The sequence below is a fragment of the Gracilinanus agilis genome, chromosome 2 (genome assembly GCF_016433145.1).
Source record: "Gracilinanus agilis isolate LMUSP501 chromosome 2, AgileGrace, whole genome shotgun sequence".
NCBI classification, from domain to species: Eukaryota; Metazoa; Chordata; class Mammalia; order Didelphimorphia; family Didelphidae; genus Gracilinanus; species Gracilinanus agilis.
In genome coordinates this window covers 609173091-609193814 of record NC_058131.1, presented here as the reverse complement: position 1 = coordinate 609193814, position 20724 = coordinate 609173091, and the positions used below count along the sequence as shown (strand labels likewise).

At 40.1% G+C, this 20724-nt stretch overlaps 1 protein-coding gene across 3 annotated transcripts in view; it reads left to right on the top strand.

Moving 5' to 3' along the window:
- Window positions 1-20724, top strand: part of TM6SF1 (transmembrane 6 superfamily member 1) — a 38844-nt gene that overhangs the window by 779 nt on the left and 17341 nt on the right. For 2 of the 3 annotated variants that reach the window (XM_044665478.1, XM_044665480.1), the window contains exons 2-7: window positions 5768-5871; window positions 11096-11193; window positions 16560-16663; window positions 17960-18042; window positions 18797-18918; window positions 20487-20591. In XM_044665478.1, the coding sequence (XP_044521413.1) occupies window positions 5768-5871; window positions 11096-11193; window positions 16560-16663; window positions 17960-18042; window positions 18797-18918; window positions 20487-20591 (616 nt within the window). Of the gene's footprint in view, window positions 1-5767; window positions 5872-11095; window positions 11194-16559; window positions 16664-17950; window positions 18043-18796; window positions 18919-20486; window positions 20592-20724 lie in introns of all 3 variants that reach the window. The other variant, XM_044665479.1, reaches the window with a different exon arrangement.

Here is a 20724-nt window from a genome sequence, read left to right as displayed (position 1 = left end):
AGTGATCGACCTTGGCTTAAATGACAATCTCGCCAAGTTTCAGTTTTCTCGTCCGTAAAATGAGAGGTTGAAAATGAGAGGTTGAAGAAATCACAAACTCAGAAAACGGTAGAGCTAGAAAGACTCTTTGAAGCCTTTTAGTCCGACCCTCTCATTTTTACAGCTGAGAAAACTCGGGCAGAGTTTAATTAAGTGACTTGCCCAAGGTCATTCTGGCTATTAAGTGGGAGGATGGGGATTAAAGGCCAGTCTTCTTGGCAAAATCCAAGGCCATTTCAGTTCCAAATCTGTGATCCCCCGGTAAGGTACTTTTAGAAACTGGTATTCGTGTGTGTGCCTAGTGGAAAGATGTTGGATTGGCAGCCAAGAGTTCCAGACCCAACTCTGCAAGGATTTAGCCGTGTAACTTTGTATAAGTCATTTCACCCCTCTGGCCCTCATGGATAACATGCAAGAGGTAGGGTTAGATGATTTCTAAAGGTCCAGCTCTGGAAATACTACTATTCTGGTCCTCTGCTCAAATGAGAACTGGATGTTAGAGCCCTTGGAAGACAACTAAAGTTTTATGTTACTATAAATTTGAATTATAATTTTTTTAAAAATAAATTTGAATTATTTTTCATCTACAAGAACAGAGTCAGAAGACAGCCTATGACAAAAAAAAAGTTAGACTTTAATAGCCATGAAATGGTATTATTTGAAAAAGAGATGTTAAAAATTTGAGTATAAAATGAAATTTCACTGGAACTTGGAAGCTCTGACCCTACCTTCAAATGAAGGGGAGGGCATCAAGTAGAATCACAGATTGTTAGTCCTGGAATTACCTTCGAGTTCTGAATCCCTTTGAACACAAAAGGAAACTGAGATCCGGAGAGAGAGGAACAGATGTGACCAAGGTCACCCAGTGACCAGAGTCTAGCAGGGAGGACTTCTGTTCCATGCTGGCTGGCCAGTCCCCAAAGCAAGCATCTGAAAAAGTCGCCCCACTTCAGCTCCTGGGGCAGACTTTGATTCTGTGCCAGAAACGAGTTCCTATCAGCTTGCAGGAAGTCACTCTATTGTGTTTCTCAAAGCTGTTGCTGCTGAGGAAATTGCAGGCCAGCCTTTAAACTGAAAACCCACTCCTAGATTTCACGGTGGCTGGTGACCACTTTGTGCCAACTTTGCTTCTGTTCTAGGAGCCACCCCTCAGCAGGGCGTCAGGCTTCAGGGGAGATTCGGAGGAGGCAGCATTTCTGCTTGGGACAGTGGGGAGAATAGGGACCATCTGAAAGCATGAGTGCATGCTTGGAGATTGGAGGGGGCCTCCATTTTTTATCTGGATAGGATGGGAAATGAGCCCACATCCCTGGTCTCAGCCTTCTCTTCCGCAGTTAAGGCAGAGCCCATGCACCTGTTTTTAGAATGTTTTTAAATCATGGAAGGAAATGCTTAATTTCAGTTAGAGATTACTAATTTAGTCATTAGTCATTTTTTTTCCTAGACAAGTTCCCCGATCTCCTGAAATCCATCCATGGACTGGAATTAAGCACCCTGGTTCAGATGATGTTTGCCTTATATGGGCAATTGCCTCCTCCCCCACTCCTAAAGCCTGGAATGAACCCCCTTCTTTCTTCCTCTTAGAGACAGCTGCCCCTGTCTGTGTATGTGTTCTTACCTATATCTGACTATATGTGCACAGACTCGTGTATGTAGGAGAGAGACAGAATATAGCTGGGACACACAGTCAGAGGCGGACACTGGGGAAGACTTGAGGGTGGAGGGAAGGAGGAGGAGGAGAGGAGGCACAGCCAGGGATTGGGGGGGCCCTAGAAGGGAGTCAAGACTGGCAAGGCCAGAAGGAGCCCAGTGGTGACACACTCCCTCGTGTGTGCATCCAGAGGAGCCCCAGACAGTTCATTCATTCGTCCTCTCTGTTTATTCATTCATTGAACCATCTCATATCCCTAGTTATTAGCCCAGTGCCATGCATCAGTGAGTGACTTGGTGCTCACTCTCTAAGATCACTTCTGATTTTCAGTTCTCTGATGGGAGTTTCTTCTAGAGACCCTCACACAGCCTTCTTCTGGCTCCTTTTGTTCCATCCCCCTTCCACAAATCCCATCCATACACCATCGATTATCCACTCTGAGTCATGCAGGCTTTATCCGCCTTCACCACTTCCACGAGGAATGCTGGGACCCTTGAGAGCCTCCCAGCAGCTTTAGGGACCACTCTAGGAGAACCTGAACCATGGGTCCCAGAAGCGCTGCCTCCTTTTCATCACTTAATGATTCCAGCTTCTTGCCCTAGAGGGAGCTAACTTTCTTTTTTTAGACTGAACTTAAATGGTAAGAAGGAGCGGCTGGCTGGCTGACTGGCTGGCTGGCTGGCAGAACAGATCTTTTTAACATAGGGAAGATTTAAAATAAGTAAGTTATTTCAGTATGCTTTCAGAAACAGAAAAAGTACACTTATGATCTGCTTCTGCTAGATCTGGCTTATTCAACAAAGATTCATGAAATGCGTGCTCTGAAAAATGAGAAGGCTGCATGCGGTGGCCAATCCGGAGCCTTTGTGCAAGTCCCTTCAGGCACAGAGAATAAAAATGACCCACACTTGCTCTGAAGGAGCTTACCTTCTTTCACATACTTCTGCGTCTAGCATGAAAATCACTCATACCCAGACAAGCATAATGAGATGATCAGCAGTGATGGGAGGCAAGAAGGGATCCCAAACTGATGCATAGTTTGTGGAATGAAACCTTCCAGCTATGTGGAGGCTATCATGAAAATGCTGGTAATTGGATGTTGCAGAAAACTCTAAGGTTAGAGAGTATGCATGAGTTTGGCTTTGGGCAGGTGTGTATTCTAGCTGACTACAGCACTTATGCAATGCTGCCTGTCCAATGATATCTTCACTCCTTTTCTGTATATTTGTGTACCCTCCCGCTCCAGTCTTTTAAGACTTGGCTCAAATCCTACCTCCTTCATCAAGAATCCCCTGACCATCCCAGGTCACACTTCCTTGTCTTCCAAACTTTTATAGATAATATTTAACATGGATTTGATTCCTTTGGCAATTACATAATTGCTTAAAAATGCCAAAACCTTAGCTTCTGTCTTAGAATCAATATTAAGTATTGGTTCTAAGGCAGAAGAGTGGTAAGGGGTAGGCAGTGGGGGTTAAGTGACTTGGCCAGGGTCATACAGCTAGGAAGTATCTGAGGCCAGATTTAAACCCAGATCCTCCCATCTCCAGGCCTGGCTCTCTCTCTATTGAGCCACCTAGTTGCCTCTGTAATTACCTTTTTATATCTGTGTACATCTATTTTTTTTCTATAAAGTTTAAGTGGATATCTTTACAAAATGTCTTTTTAATTTATTTTTATTTTTTATTCTTATTTATTTTTTATTATTTTTTCAATTAACAAGCCTTTTAAAGTTAATATGCCCCTCCCTCTACCTACTCTTCTCTCAGTTGTACAATTAAAAACAAATAAATAATTGAAACTCTTAGCATATAAATTCATAGTCTGGCAAAATAAATTCCCAAATTGACCATCCCCAAAATGGATATCTCTTTTTGTATTTTCATTTATCATCTCTATATCAGGAGATGAATGACATGTACATCTGTTTTCTTGAATCCATATTTAAATCTTATGATGATAGCTCACTTTTCATGTGTTTTTTACTTTCCTCAGCTAGATGATAAGTCTCCCTAGGGTTGGGTTTGTGTCTTATTTTTCATTGGATTTCCAGGATCATCTATCGTGGTATTGTGTAGCTTGTAGATAAACTTTTTCAATAAATACTTGTTGATTTGATCTAATCTGATTTCCTTTTTTTCATTTTATAAAAGCTGATTGAATCTGCCTCTTTTTTTATTATGCTATCATATGCATTTTAACCAAGAAAATGAGATAATTCTTGTTAATTTGGAAATGCTATTGATTTCATGAACTACAGTTTTGGGGTAGGACAATCTTTTGGAATTGTGAGGCAATAGGAAGTTCCAGGTATGAATTTTTTTTGGTACAGTAGGGAATCAAAGATATATATATATATATATATATATGGAAAGATATGAGATGCCATATATATATATATATGGCATCTCATATCTTTCCTTCTCACTTCCTACTCAGGATCACTCAAATTTTATAGGGTTACTGTGGGACCATCATTGAGTTTGCAAAGCTCCTGCAGGGGTCCTTGTCTTAAAACAAGACCAGAAAGTGCGAGGTGCAAATTTTTCACTCTTTTATACCATAGTAGGGCCAGAATTGATGTGAGAGCCAGTGATTTTTGGAGTCCTAGAATGGTTAAAACTAGGGGTGGAACTATTTTCTTGGATCCTTTAGTTTTTTTGTTGTTTTTTTTTTTAAACCCTTACCTTCCATCTTGGAGTCAATACTGTGTATTGGCTCCAAGGCAGAAGAGTGGTAAGGGTAGGCAATGGGGGTCAAGTGACTTGCCCAGGGTCACACAGATCCTTTAGTTTTATAATACTGAACAAATCACTTCCCCCTGGGGCTGCCCTCCTGCCTGTTTTCAGGACATGCATTTGGGCTCCTGTCCTTTTACCACCAGTCAGTTTCTTGATGTTCTTCCTCGACCAGCCCAGTCTCCTGACCAGGGGTTGGCTTCACAAGTATCACCTTAAACAAGCACACAGTATGCGAAGTGAAATCTTTTGCCCATTAATAGTCCACTTACAGATGCAGAATAGAGTCAGACTTAGGCAGCAGATTCATAGAAGAGTAGCTAATGATTGAAAGCCGCCAAACATGGCCCCACCCTCTTAACCTCTTGGGGGACCATTAGTATTGATGTTCCTTCCCCAGCAGGCTCTCAGGTGGCCGTATTATTGAAAGTTCTGTACCACCTCCCCTTCCTTGGCAAGAACACTGCGGATGGGAGCCAGTGTGGTTTGCCCTTTAGCCTGGGTTCCTTCATACTTTTCTTGCTAAGGCTTAGCCTTTTTCAAAGCCTCCAGGACTCCAACCAAGATGTATTTATTTCTCATGTTTTGCCATCAGCTCTGAATAATAGTTTCTATTGTAGGAAAAGTAGGAAAGTGCCTAATACAAGGAAATTATTTCTGTTCCCTGGGAAAGAGAAGTGTCTTGGAATCAGAAAGATGATAGAGTTTAGGTCCCAGCCACTGTAAATGTGGGCAAGTCAGTTAAGGTCTATGTGCTCAATTTTACTCCACTGTTAAACAGAGATAATAGTAATATTATATGCCTCACTGGAGTGTTAAGAAGCAAATAAGCCTGTATGATAGGATGGAAGGGACACTAGTTCTGGAGTTAGAGGTTTTGATATTTACTAACTGTGTAACCTTGGACAAGTCATTTATGTTATCTGTAAAATGAAGGATTTGGACTAGATGATCTCAGAGGTCCCTTCTGGATCCACATTCCTGTCTAGAGTGATTTGTAATCCTTGCAATGGCTATATGAATACAAGAAATTATAATACTCGTACAGCTTCCCAGGATTGTCATCATGATATAAAATGAAATGATGAATGGAGAAGCCCATTGTAATATACAGTTCTCTCCAAATAGTATCACTTATTACTCAGCCAGCCAAATGTTTTCATGTATTCTCAACACCCAATAGTTGTACCAAAGATTGACCTTCAGGGTAAAGGAGTTCCATATTAAGCAAAAAAAAAAGCAGCATTACTTGGGAGAATGTATTCAATGATTAGGAAGTTCCCAGCATTAGAATGTTTACTTTGATAGTGACTCAGCTTCCATGTTTTAATTTTTATAGTTCCTGGGCAATTGTAGCTGCTGGATTACTGGTTCTACTCATTGTAGCTTTGTTGGCTCGTGCCCTTGTGAAGAGAAAACCACCTAGAGATCCCCTGTTTTATGGTAGGTATCAATGGGATAGAAAATACTGGATGTGAGGTTGGTCGGAAGCTTTTTCTTCTGCCAAACTCATATTTCTCATTGGCTCATAAATGATTTTTCACATCACTTAAAATATGAATGGAAATGTTTTAGCAAACATCAGAAATGGAGTGAATGCTCCATCTGCTGTGGTCATGAGAAATTTCATAGTTACTGATGAGATGCTATGCTCCTTTCCATACACTGATTACCAGAGGACATTTGTGAAAGTAATTAGAGTTAGGCAGTTGTGAAAATATACATCTTAACTGGTTTCCCAAATCACTTATCTAGGGGAGGAGAAAAATCTTGAGATCTAGTGGGATGGATGAAGGAACCAAGAATGGACAACGGGAGAAAGAGGAATGAGGAGAACAAATAAGTAAATGCTAGTATTTTTCTCCTCTTTTAAAAAATTATTTTTTAACATTTTAAAAAAAGTTGATTTCTAAATTCTCTCCTTCCCTCCACTCCCTCCCCCACCATTGAGAAGACAAATAGTATGATATTATGTATATGAAGTCATAAAAACATATTTCCATATTAGCCATATCACCAAAAAACAAGAGAAATAAAGTGAGAAAATTAAACTTCAGTTTGCTCTCAGGGTTCTCTCTCTGGAGGGAGATAGCAGTTTTGATCATGAGTCCTTCAGAATTGTCTTAGTTCACTGTATTGATCAGAGTGGCTAAGTCTTTCACAGTTGATTTTCATGACAACATTGCTGTTCCTATGCACAGTGGTCTATCTCTTGGGCTTCTCACTTCACTTTGCATTATAGGTCTTCTCAAATTTTTCTAAAACCATCCTTCTTCTCATTTCTTAGGGCGTGATAGTATTCTAGCTAGTAGGGCAGCTAGATTGTACAGTGGATAGAGTACCAGGCCTATAATCAGGAAAAATCATCTTCCTAAGTCCAAATCTGTCTTTGTACACTTACTAGTTCTGTGAACCTGGGCAAGTTACTTAACCCTGTTTGCCTCTGTTTCATCATTTGTAAAATGAGTTGGAAAAGGAAATGGCAAACCACTCCAGTGTGTTTGCTAAGAAAACCCCAAAAAGGGTCATGAAGAGTTGGACATAACTGAACAATAACATTCCAGCTAGTATTATTTTGATCTAATGACAGTTTCCCAATTATTTCTAAAGTTTTCTTTTTTCAAACTCAAAGAATATTAGAGCTTGAAGTGACCTTAGAAAGCATCCAATCTACCCCTTCATTTATCTGATGAGAAAATTGGGGCTCAGTGAGATGCTGTGGCTTGGCCAAGGCTGCCTAATGAATGAGTGATAAAGCCAAGGTCTCTTGATTTCTAGTGCAGTATGCTTTACACTGGTTCATACTGTCTCTGATTTCAGACTTTAGGGAATACAATTTCCCCCCCTTTGCTGGAGATTCAACTTTAGAATTCTGAGGGACACCATGTCTTAGTGGAATACTGGTATACTGGACTTGGAATTGAAAGATCTGATTTTGATACCCAACTCCTCAACTTTTTTAGCTGTCTGACCTTATAATAGAGATAAGGTTTTAAATCTACAGCTTATAGGCCTAGAGAATTTTCTTGAACACTCTAGGAACTGAAAGGTTAAGAATTGGCCCAGTGTCACATGAAAAGCATGTATCAGAGATAATCCTGGTTCTGAGGCCAGCTTCCTATCATACAATACCACAATGCCTTTTCTCTTAAGGCAGGAGTTCTTAAATTTGAGATTCATAAACTTAGTACATTAGTATATATGTATATATAAATAATACATTCCAAAATAATGGGTTTCCTTTATAATCCTATGTATTTTATTCATGCAAACACATTATTCTGTGAAGGGGATCATAGGCTGCCAGAGGTTGTAGAGGAGAGTGGAGCCCATGACATTCAAAAGATGAATATCCCCTGAACTGGTAGTACAAAACTACAGATGTCCAAGAAACTTGCAGTAGTCTAAGAGAGGGGTAATTGAGGATCTGTGCTAGGGGTGGTCTTGTGAGCAGTGAGATGGGAACAAATGCCAAGACTTGGAAACTTATTGGCATGTGGAATGATTGAGGGTCAGGACTCAAGGGTAGCACCAAACAAAATAAAGAGGGCTCATGACAGCCTCGGAAAGAAATAGGGAAGTTTCAGAAGGGTGGCTTTGGGAGGAAGATGAAGAATTCTATTTTGGACATGTTGAGTTTGAGGTGACTACAGGACATCTAGTTGGAAATGTCCAATTGACAGTTGGTGATGGGAGACTCGGAGCTTAGGAAAGAGATTGATGACTGCTCCAAAAGTCTGTTAGTCATCTACAAAGAGATAATGAAACCATTGAGAGCCAATGAGGTCCCCTCAAGCCTTGTCTTTTCAAAAGTAAACATTCCCAGTTCCTTCATTTTATTCTTCTATGGTATTATTTCTAGGTCTTTTTTTTTTTTCTTTTCATTTCTAGTTCTTTCACAATACTGATCACTTTTTTTGGATCTGCTCCAGTATAAAAACATCTTTCTTAAAATGTGGCCCCAGAACTAAATATAATACAGCAGATACTATCTGAGTGGGCTTATTAGGACTTTTAGTCCTAATTTAGGACTATTAGTAGGCTATTAGGACTGTTACGTCCTTTTTTTTTTCTGGCCACTAGTGTTCTTTTAATGCAACTTAAGATTGTAATAGTAATTTTGATTTGCCAAGTCATATCTTTTTTGTTTGTTTTTATTTTTTGAATAAATTTTTATTATCTTTATCTCAGAATTTACTTCAGTATCCCTTCTTCCCTACCTTACCCAGAGAGCCATCTTATATAAAAGAGTATTTTTTAGAGACAAAAAAGGAAAATACATGCAATGTAAAACAGTTGTAAACCTCCTACCTTCATAAGTGGATATGGTATGGAGTTGTCTTCTCATATCTCTTCCTTCAAGCTCTGTTTATTCTTTTTTTTTTTTACCTTTACCTTCCATCTTGGAGTCAATACTGTGTATTGGCTCCAAGGCAGAAGAGTGGTAAGGGTAGGCAATGGGGGTCAAGTGACTTGCCCAGGGTCACACAGCTGGGAAGTGTCTGAGGTCAGATTTGAACCTAGGACCTCCCGTCTCTAGGCCTGACTCTCAATCCACTGAGCTACCCAGCTGCCCCCATCTGTTTATTCTTTATAATTTTGCTACATTTGTTTTTTTTTATGGTCATTTTAGGTCTTCTTAATTACTGCCTGTCTCCACCCCTCTTATACTATATTTGTGCCACTGGGATTTTTGCATCCAAGCCCAAGACTGCATTTATCATTATTAAACTAAAATTTTAATTATTTAATAAATTTCACTTCATAAAATTTGTCATTATGATTAAACCAAAAGTCTTTAGTTTCTGTGCAGCTAAGTGATTCAAGGGTAGAGCATTAGACTTGGAGTCAGGAAGATCTGTGTCCAAATTCTGTGGCAGACACTTACTTTGCTGAGTGACCCTGGACAAGTTACTTTACCTGCTTGCCTGAATTTCCTTGTCTGTCACATGGAGATAATAAGAGCATCTACTTCCCAGGGTGGTTGTAAAGATCAAATGCAATCACAACATAACACTTATTTTCTAATACCATCCTTATATAAAGTGATGTCATTATTATATTTTGTATATATGTATATATACATACTGTTATTATTACATTATTATATTTAACCCAACAGGCAGGACTATAGTGATCTTTTTGAATTGCCATCCAATTTGTTTCCTCCCAGTTTCATATTATATATAAATTTGATAAGCCTACTATATATGTTTTAATTTAAAATGATGCTTGTTAAATTGTATCACCATCTCCTTGGAAGTATGAAAAATACTAATTTTTACATTTTTTTATGAACTGTGCCAAATGGACTTTCCGCCAAACTTCTTAATTCTGAATCCTGTATATGATACAAGAAAAGAATAATGTCAAAACTTCTCCATGTCATTGGAAAGCTATACAAGATTTAAGATTACGGACTTTGTCCAAAGTTCTCAAGTTGATTTGTTGAGGGCAGCAAATATTAAATGGGGTGGGGGCAGAGCATGAGAGGTGACCCATACCCCTTGGGCCCAATTAATGTAATTGATAAGGCTCTCTGTGCTCTGATACCTGCTAATTAGCTCTGGCTGACTAATTTATTTCAACTAGTTAATTTATATTCATTGGCACAGATGAATGTATGAGTGTTCGTCAGCAAAAGTTCCTGACTCTTCAGGGTTACTTTTGGAACCCTGAGAGGAGAAACAGTCTTTGCTTTCTGGGGATCCAACTTGCCTGTGAGTAGGAATTGGAGAAGGAGCCCCAGAGCAGGTGCTACAATGGCAAAGATCCTAAAGATACCTTTGATACCCAGTCTGCTGTGCAGATGCAGGAAATACTCCTGGAAGCAGTATTGGCCAACATTTTAGGGAGGAAAAGTATGGGTAATAACTTATACAGTCATTCAATATTTGTCATTTGGTATTTTGCCCAGGATGCAATCAGGCATCGAGTTTCACCTAAGATATACTTGTCACATCAAGTGAGCATTGCTTGAAAAAGAAGGTAGATCCTCAAAGAGACAATGGATAGAAAATTGCTCCATTCAAAGTTAAAAAACCTGGTGTCAAATACTGCTTCTGGTACTTGCTACCCTTATGTGAACTTGGGCAAGTTACTCAATGTATCTGGGTCTTTGTTTCCTCATTGGGAACCCCAGGGTTGGATTGGATGTTCTCTAATGTCTCCTCCAACTCTAAATTTATGATCTTCTGAATTATAGAAAGTACTTAATTGAACCTTGATGAGGCAAAACAATAACTTTATAGGACATCTTACCAATATTCTTCAAATAACTACCACTTATTAGCCACAAATAACTTAAAAATGTGTTATTTATTTTTATGGTAAACTAGGGAATTGGACAAGTTTTTTTAAATTTAGCAGTGAATTTTAATACATTGATCTTAACGGTATTTTGATTACTCAGAGAATTTGAAGATAAGGGGCCTTACTTTCTATTATTTTGACTTGCTTATAGATGGGACTTCTGGGTGGCTGAATTCCTGTGTAATAATCTATCCACGTGTACTTTATTTTTGTTTTGATTTGCAATAATCCATTGGCCAATGTTGACACTTTCCATAGTGTCAGTGATAATTCTTTTGGATTATTTTATTTTTATAGCATGATACCAATCTGACAATATTCTGAGTGTTTTTAATCGCTGTTTTTGTTTCTTTAGTTTATGCAGTATTTGCTTTTACCAGTGTAGTGAACCTTATTATAGGACTTGAACAAGATGGAATAATCGATGGATTCATGACATATTACTTGAAAGAGGCAAGTAACTCTCTTACAATTGTTAAAACCAATGTTTTCCCTGATATAATAAAAAACAAAATATGACCAGAAACATATATCACAAATACCCTACTACCCCTAAATGAACATGCTATAACATATTTCTGCCATAGGTTTCTACATGAGCAAAATCAAGGAGTTAGGATTGGAAAATAGGTGTTAATTCTTCTCAGCATTTAATCCCCAAGACTCCCTCTTCACTCTCCAATAGCACTAACTGCTTCTTTGTAATTAATGTAATTATGTTCATTTTATGTATTTATCCAATGTTTATTTGCCTTTTTATCATTAATAACTCATCTATCTACATACATCATTTTCTTTCATAGCACCTATTACAGTGCCAAACACAGAAATGCTGATAAATGCTTGATTATGATAAAGAACACCTGGAAGAGGCTACCTGTTCCAGCTCCCTGTTGAACCTAGACACACAGATGGAAGCTTACATTATTCAAATAGTTGTTTACCTTCTAATTTGTAGAGTTCTTAGGGGGTTCTGGAGAGGAGGATGTGAAGGACAACTAGAACCAAATCTAGGAACTCAGAATTCCATATCACAGATATTTCCCTAGTTCTTTCTGATCTCCCTCCTTGTTCATTCCTCTCTGAATTGTTTTCCAGACTCCAGCTGCTTCTGTTTATCCTCCCACTGTTAGCTGCTAGTGATTATTATCCCAGTTTCATTTCACATTGAGCATCAGCTAGATTTTACAAAGGGAAATTTACTTCAAAGCTAGAGCAGATACAAAGAACAAATGTTTGCTCAACTCCTCTGGGTACACTCTTAGACCCTAGGGAGTGTGGGCTCAGACCTAATGGTCTTAGAGGCTGTAATGGATGCAATGGACATAAGGGTCAGTACCTAGCATCACTCCCAACAAGTTCATGTCTCCTAGACTCCTGGTTCCTTGGGGTCCTGGTGCTGAATCGCGTGGGGCTTCCTCTCCTGACCTTTTTAAGCTCAGAAAGTTACAGCATCTCCAAGCTCCTTCACCGGCAGGAAGAATAGCCATCACGACAGAGGCAATAGCAGGTTTGTGCACTCCTGGGACACGTTGGAGCAGCCTGGATGGCGAGACCAGAGCCGGTGGGCTCTCTGCCTCCCAAAGGCTCAGTCCTCTTCTCCTCACTTAAACAGGCCAGGCAGGCAAAGGCTAAACCAAGGTAGAGGCCTGGCCAAGTAGGTGCCTCCTGAAGGCACCCTGGTATTGGGGAAGCAGCCAGTGAAAAAGAGAACTCTTCACTGTCGCCAGCACTCGAGAGGCAGGTAGGGAATGTCTGAGAATGCTGTTAGGCATCATCAGGACTCTCAGGAAGCCTGCTCCCCTGCTGCTCCCCTGCAGCTCCCCTGCTGCTCCCTGTGACATTCTTCCCATAAGTGCTCGCTTCCCTAGTAGAGCATCAGATTCTTGCGCTTAGGGACTGCTTTTTGTCTCTGTCTTCATAGCCCTGGAGCCTAATAAAGTGCTGTGTGCATAGCAGTATAAGAGTAAGCCAGGGGGTACAGTAGAATGTCAAGCCTGGAGTCAGGAATGTACACCTTCCCAAGTTCAAATCTGGTCTCAGACACTTCCTGGCTGTGGGATCTTGGGCAAGTCACTTCACCCTGTTTGCCTCAGTTTCCTCATCTGTCAAATGAGCTGGAGAATGAAATGGCAAACTTCTCCAGTGTCTTTACCAAGAAAACTCCACTTAGGGTCACAGAGTGGACTGAAAATAGATGAGTAACAATATAGCCACAGGGCTTTAATAGATGCTTTTTAATTGAATTGAATGTCCACATACTGTAATGATCCTCCTTTCATTTCTTTCCTCTCATTCCCACATTATTCAGCTGAAACCAAGTACTCCAAAGTTACCCAGGATCTCTTGATTGCCAGATAGAATGGCTTTTCTTATCATCTCATCTTCACAACATTGTCTTATTCATCCCAATAAACTCCTCTCTGGCTTTTGTGATGCTGCTGTCTTCTGATCCTCTTTTGGCCATCTCACTGCTCACCCTCAGTCTCCTTTGCTCGTTCTTTGTCCACATAAAGCCACTCACTGTGGAAATCCCTCAAAACTTTGTTCTGGACCCCTTTTTCCATCTTACGAGGTGATATAACAGGCTACCAGGGACTCACTTATTCTCCTCAAGCAAATGATTCCCAGATCCATTCTTCCTTTTCCATCAGCTGCTCTGCTGAGTTTGGGCTCCAGAAACATCATGCCTCTGCAGGAAAAGCCATCAGCATGATGCAGATTCATCTAGTTTTGACACTCAGCACCTTCCCGGTACCCTCAGCTGTCTGTCCCCTCTGATGGAGGGATGGAGCAATAAACTCCTTCGTAGAAGACATAGAAATTTCCATCTAAAACCTAAAGTTCCACACACTACCATCTTGGCTTCAACTTTAGGTACATCATGCCCTCAGGTCCCCCACCCAACCCTCCACTTTTCAGCTTCCTTTTTTATACTGTCTTCCTCCATTAGATTATAAGCTCCTTGAAGGTGGTGAGGATTTCATATATATATATGTACATATATATATATTCTCATTTCTTAACATAGTACTTGGCACATAGTAGGCACTTGATAAATGTGTTTATTGATTTTTGACTCTAAGTATCCAGCCCACGTTCCTCTTCTGAGCTTCAGCCACTTATCACCAAATGCATTTCCAACTGAATGAACCATTAAGTATTTCAAAACTCAGTGTGCCCAAAATAGTACTCATCTTTTTTTTTTTTTTTAAACCCTTACCTTCTCTCTTGGAATCAGTACTAAGTATTGGTTCCAAGATAGAGGAGCAGTAAAAGGTAGTCAGTTAGGGTTAAATGACTTGTTTGAGTTGGTCCCTCAACTAAGACGTGTCTGAGGCCAGATTTTAATCCAGGATCTCCCATCTCCACACCTGGCTTTCTATCCACTAGCTGCCCTTATTTAATATTTTTTCCCACCAAACCCTTCTCTCCTCTAAACTTTTCTATTTCTATTGAGAGAACTACCACCCATCTAGTCAATCTAGCCAATGACTTTGGCATCATCCTTGAACCCTCCCTTGATCAGCATTCCCAGTTTGTTGCCAAATCTTGTTCAGACCTTCATAACATCTCACTCCATGTCCTCTTGTCTGCACTCATAAAATATAGTCTTGCTTCAGGCACACAGGGGCTACCACAATAACCTGTTACTAGTCCCTTGGCTTCAGGGCTTTCTCCACAGTGATCCCTTCTCCTCTTAGTGCCAAAGCGAGCTTCCTCAAGTGGAGGCTGACAACATTGTCCCCTGCCCAGGGAGCTTCTGAGCACCTCACAGCCTCTAAACTCAAAAATAGAACCTTTTGTTTGCTGGGAGGACATGTGTGAACTGATGCAAAATGAAGTGGCCAAGAGAAAAATGGATACCATAACAACAACATTATAAAGAGAAATAGCTTAAAAAACTCACCCATACAATGACTTACTGCCGCTCGGGAGGACTTATTAGAAAGCCTGCTTCCTACTTCCAGAGAGAGATGAAGGAGCTCAGAGCCTCTGAGCCCTCAAGGGCACTTCCATGGGCCAGCCAGCTTTTGTAGTCCTCTCAGCCTCAAGTGGCCTAAGGAGCCATGACTAGCCTTGGGGGGGTGACCAGCTGGGCCAAGTCCAGCAGAAACAGAACCAGGGACTCCCCTTGAAGTCATGCCACATCCGGAGGCCGACTTGGTGGAACCGATGCTACGGAGGAACGGTGATCTTTGGTGAACCTGCTCTCCTGGCTGAGGTGGTGCCAGGAAGAGTGTGCCCCTCCCCTCACCCCCAAGGGCAGTTTGGTTGGGGTTTCTTAAAGAAATGTTTGTTTTTTTCTCTATATTTGAGGCAAACATCGCTTTGTTAAAGAGTAAGAAATCTTGTTTGGTGTTTAAAGCTCTTCCTAATAGGGTACCTTTCTACCTTCCCAGTAGGAATACACTTGATTCTCTTCCAGGCACTCTCAGAGTTACCAATTCTGGCCTCCTCGGCATTCCTGGAATGTAATGGGTCATCTTTGTTCTGGGTTTTAGCCTTAGCCTGTGTCGGCTTCTCTCTGCCTCAGTTTCTCTGGCTTCCTTCCGCAGGAGACCCTTTCTCTTCCTCTGGCTGCTCATACTTACAGGATATGTTTGCTTTTATTCTTCTGATCATGTTCTAGCTCCTCTCTATGCCATCTACCTTAAAGGATACACATAGGCTGTTCTTTCCTTCCCCTTCCTTTCCAGTTTAAAGCCCTTTGGATGAGTTTTTCAAGATTCCAAGCCAATCTAGTCTTGCCAGGCTTTTAAAAAAAATATACTCCATCCCTGGCCAGGATTTTTATTCCTTTATTTGAATATGTGGTAGGGAACTAGGTGGCTCAATGGATAGAGAGCCAGGCCTAGAGATAGGAGGTCCTGGGTTCAAAACTGGCCTCAAACCTTCCTAGTTATGTGACCCTGGGCAAGTCACTTAATGCCAAGTTTATCTGCCTTGGAACCAAAACTCAGTATTGATTCTAAGACAGAAGGGAAGGAGGTTTTTAAAAAATGTGGGGGAAATCCAGATCCCATTCAGAGACACCATCTTCTGAACAAGCTGTTCATTTGCTTCTATTTTTCTAAAATGTATTTTGTTTATGAGTGCCGGCAAACGTCCCAAGGATTCTGAATGGATGGTTATAGACAGCAGCATATGCTACTGTTTTTGTTTCTTGATGTTCTGTGATTGATTTTTAATAGATGTGAATGATTTTGTGGGGATGAGTAGAAATGGCAGAGAAGACACTTGAATGCTTTGGAGAGCCACTAGCCAAGAAGGGCTAGTCGCTGGCTTAGATTCCCCGATGGAAAACCAGCGACTAGAAAGAGGAATCTGCCGCGGTAACGGGCCGCTGAGGTCCGCGGAGCCGCGGCACAATCATTTCACGGCATCTCCACGGCCCCGGTTCGGCCACCGCTGTGGACTGTGAGACCAGCCTCGCTCTGACTTGACCCTCATCACGATCATGGTGGAAGCTCGAGCTGAGCCGCGGCAGCTCGTCCATGCGGTAGCAGCTCTGGAGCCTGGCGTCGGGGCGCCGCAGAGTCCGCTTCTAGTCACTTAGAGGGAAGCGCTTACATTTTCGGTAGGGACAGGAGAGAGAGACAGACGGAAAAAGAGAGGCTCTGGGGGCGGCGCCTATTCCCCACAGCCATCCCTGAGCCGCTTCCGTGAATGTTAAGGTGACTTCGGAATCCGGTAGTGTGTGTAAAGCGCCCTACGCTGTTGGTCAGCTCCCTGATTGTACGTGGCGGGGATCTGCCCATCAACGTGGAATTCAGTTTTGAAATTAACTTTTTTTTTTTCCCCAACTTTTTCTTTAGGGTGAACCCTATCTGAACACTGCCTATGGGCACGTGATCTGTTACTGGGATGGTTCTGCTCATTACATGATGTATCTTGTTATGTTGGCAGCCATAGCATGGGAGTAAGTCTTTTTATATATGTGTTTATTCTGTTATTTTGACTTTGGTATTGTCATCTGTGAAGGAAATAAATATACATGCATTTGGGGCACCTGGATGGCTCAGAAAACCAGGAAGATGGCTTTCTGGTGGAGATGGAAGAGATGGAAGGGCCTGGTTCAAATGTTAACCCTGACGCTTCCTAGCTGTGTGACCCTGGACAAGTCACTTAACCCCAATTGCCTAGTCCTTACTACCTCTACCTTGGAACCAATACTTAGTATTGATTCTAAGATGGAAGGTAAAGGTTTAAAATCTATCTATCTATCTATCTATCTATCTATCTATCTATCTATCTATCTATCTATCCATCCATATACTATATTAATTATATAATATAATAATGATATTTATTACATAACACAATATTAATAATAATAAATATGTATTTATGCACTTGCTTATGATAAGAGCCAGCATTTGTCTAGCGCTTTAAAATTGACAAAGTACTTTATAGATGTTATCTCATTTTATTATCAAAATAATCCTGGGAGGAAGGTGTTATCCTGACCCCCATTTTACAGATGAGGAATCCGAGGCAAACAGAGGCTAAGTGACTTGCCCAAAGTCACTCAGTGAAATCTTATCTTCATTGTGCCACTTTGTTTAAACAAATGGAATATAAAGGGTATATGCAAAAAATTAAAATTTAGACAACGGTATCTCATTCCTTTTCTCTCAATTCATTCTTCCAAGAGAAAGCCAGTGAAATAGAAATTCATTTATTTTTTGGTCCAGACTTATGATTTCATCAGGGGAGAGGGCTTCGGGTGTGAAAACTCCTGCCCTGACACAATCCAGGACCTCCATTGCACCCTGTAGTTGTGCAATGCTGGCTTGAGGTTCTGAGAGTTTCAGTGATGTGACCCAAGTTGGACACAAAGGCCATGTGTGTTGAGTGGGACTTTAGCTCACATGAAACCTGACTTTCAGGCCAGCTTTCCATCTATTCCCCTGTGCTGGCTCTCCTCTGTTTTGGGGATTTACAAATAAAATTAGTTTTGTAATATAAACAAAACTTTGAATTCCTTCTGCTTTATTTTATCATTTGTAAGGGACACCAAGACCTTGCTCTTGTATGCTATGGACCGAAATAATGTCTGATCAGTAATATTCTATTATGTTTGATTTATCAGATTGAATGTGGCAGGCCTCAGTTTATGCCCTTTATTAACCAGAATTAAAATGGAAGACACTGATAATCCTATTATAAGTAACTTTCTAGGAGGAGTGGATTAAATAAAAAATTTCTCTTACAGGGAAAATTACAGATCGATTGGATTGTACTGGGTAGGCTCCATTGTCATGAGTGTTGTTGTCTTTCTTCCTGGAAACATTGTGGGTAAGGAACGTCATCTTAAGTTTCATTTCCCTTATTTTTGAAGATGTAAGTTATGTTGCAGTTTTTACTTTAGAAGTAGAATTAACTGGATCTTATTTTACAGTCATGTTATTCTATACAATAAGTCCCCTTTCTTTATTTCATAATTTCTTCCTTAAAACTACCTTTGAATAATTTAAAGATGTTTGATCAATAATCTGCTAAAAATAATTTTCTGATTATTTAGAAGGCATGTAATTTCTGTTCCATATATTACCAAAACAGTTAGGGCAAAATTGTTCCCTCCATTTTGGGAAGAATAAAGTATTTACCTGTTGAGTTATTAATAAAACATTTTTCATGGATCTCTATTTTGAATTGTATCCATCATTTGTTGGAACCCCGTGGATATTTTTTTTCTTTTTTTTTTTTTTAACCCTTAACTTCTGTGTATTGGCTCCTAGGTGGAAGAGTGGTAACGGTGGGCAGTGGGGGTCAAGTGACTTGCCCAGGGTGACACAGCTGGGAAGTGTCTGAGGCCATCCCGTGGATATTTCAAAGTCACTCGAAGCTTATTTTTTAAATGAAAGTACCATTTGCCATTTTTATAAATGCGGACCTTAGAATTACTTTGCTGCAGTAATAAATTAGAACTTGTATTGAGTGTTTAAATGTTTTTAAACAGTTTAAATTTCAAATGACATGTAAATAGGGGAGCATATTCTTAATGCATCTGTAATAGTTTCTCCTTTTCTATCTCTAATTTTTTAAACAGGAAAGTATGGAACAAGAATTTGTCCTACCATTTTCTTAAGCCTGCCGTACATTTGTCTTCCTGTATGGGCTGGTTTCAGAATCTATAGACAGCCAGTAGAAACTTACAGCTACCCTTCAAAGGTGACCATTTCACATTTAAATAACTCATTAAAAAAATCCTTTCCTTCTGTCTTACTATCAATTCTAAGACAGAAAAGCAGCAAGGGCTATGCAAATGGGGTTAAATGACTAGCCCAGGGTCTCACAGCTAGGAAGTGGCAAAGGCCAGATTTGAACCCAGGTCCTCCAGTCTCTCCATCCACTGTGCAGCCCAGCTGCTCCTAAACACCTCACTCTTAATTCAGGGGTCTCATCTTCATGGGACCAAGAACCGTATGATTTTGGGTTTATGAGATTGACAAGATGACTGAGACTTTCAGACTACATCTGATTTATTTGGCTCATTTTGACTTGGACAAAGGCTTTGATGAACCATGCAAATGTGATTGCATTTGTTCTTAATATTCATAATCTTTCTGCATTTAATAAAGCAGGGGATGTTTTGGCTTGCTAAGGTATGAAAGTTCTGTATCTTCACTTATTCACCCAATGTCTGGCTAAATTCTTTTGCCCTTGTCCTTTCTTTAGGCTAGTGTTTGCCTAGGTTCCCAGACCTCTGCTGCCTCAAGGCATACGCAGCAATCAAATTCTCATTAAGGGTCTCTTGAGCTTAAGGTACTCTTTGGCGTAATAATTACATTAATTGAGGCAGTTATATTGTACGTGTTCTATAATGCATTAAAGGTTATCTGAATGGGCTGAAACACAATACAGCCTTTTATCTGCATTGATGAGGATCCGCCTCAGACATAGATGTGGGAACATCCAGGATTCAGTATCTTTCCCCTGCATAGAGGAGGGCTGGGAACGGTCCGATTCAGTAGGGTCATATCCTTTTCTCCATAATTGGACAAAATGGGATCTTCCCAGCATGAATACAGTTCCGAGTTGTTGTCATGGAGAAAATTGAGAGCTTTAAATGTACAAGCAACTCGCAAAGCAGAATGGTCAAGGTAGCCTGGACTGCTACAGACACGAGTTCTGGATCAAAAGAGCTAGTAGAAATTGAACATTTATCTCAAGTAAAAGTGATCAAGATTGACTTGTCTGGTATCCTCCTTTGGTCTCTACCACAAAATAAGTTACACTCTTCTTCTAAAAGTCTTCCCTTTAATTTCTACTTTTGATATCAGGTCTATTTAAGAAAAACTAAGCTACAGCATATAAATTAATTAAAAAATTTTGTAAAAGATTTAGCTATGGGAAATTCTTAAAATGTGATTATAACAATAGAGTTTGTACAGGATTAACAATACGATATAGACATACACATATACATGCATTCACAAACAGACAAGCAGACATGCATATATATGTATGTGTCCACATACATGGATATCTATCAAGAATTACTGTGCAAAAGCTGAGTGGTAGATATGTTGACAACTGTGATGTTTTTAAGCTAGAAGGAACCTTTCAGTCTAATTACAACAACAACAAAAAGGATTCTGTTACTTATTCAAGTTCATAGCTAGTTAGTAGCTTACGGAGTTTACAAAATCTTTTTTGAGGACCTTTCAACAATGGCAGTATAGCAGACTTTGTTCTCTTCTTTGAAGCCTGTCTTTTAATTACATGCTGTATTTTAGGTTGTTCAAGAAGCCCAGAAGAAAGGATTGCTAAAAAGACCCTTAGATTTAATCTTCGTTATGTATATCATCTTTGCAACAGGATTTTGCATATTTAGAGGCTTGGTAAGCATGAAAGATCTCAATAAGACACTAACCACAAATTTTAACATTTGTACATCAAGATAAAAAACATCTTCACCATAATCTTCTACATATTATAAAAAAATATACCTCTTCTAGGAACCCTGGGACTTTT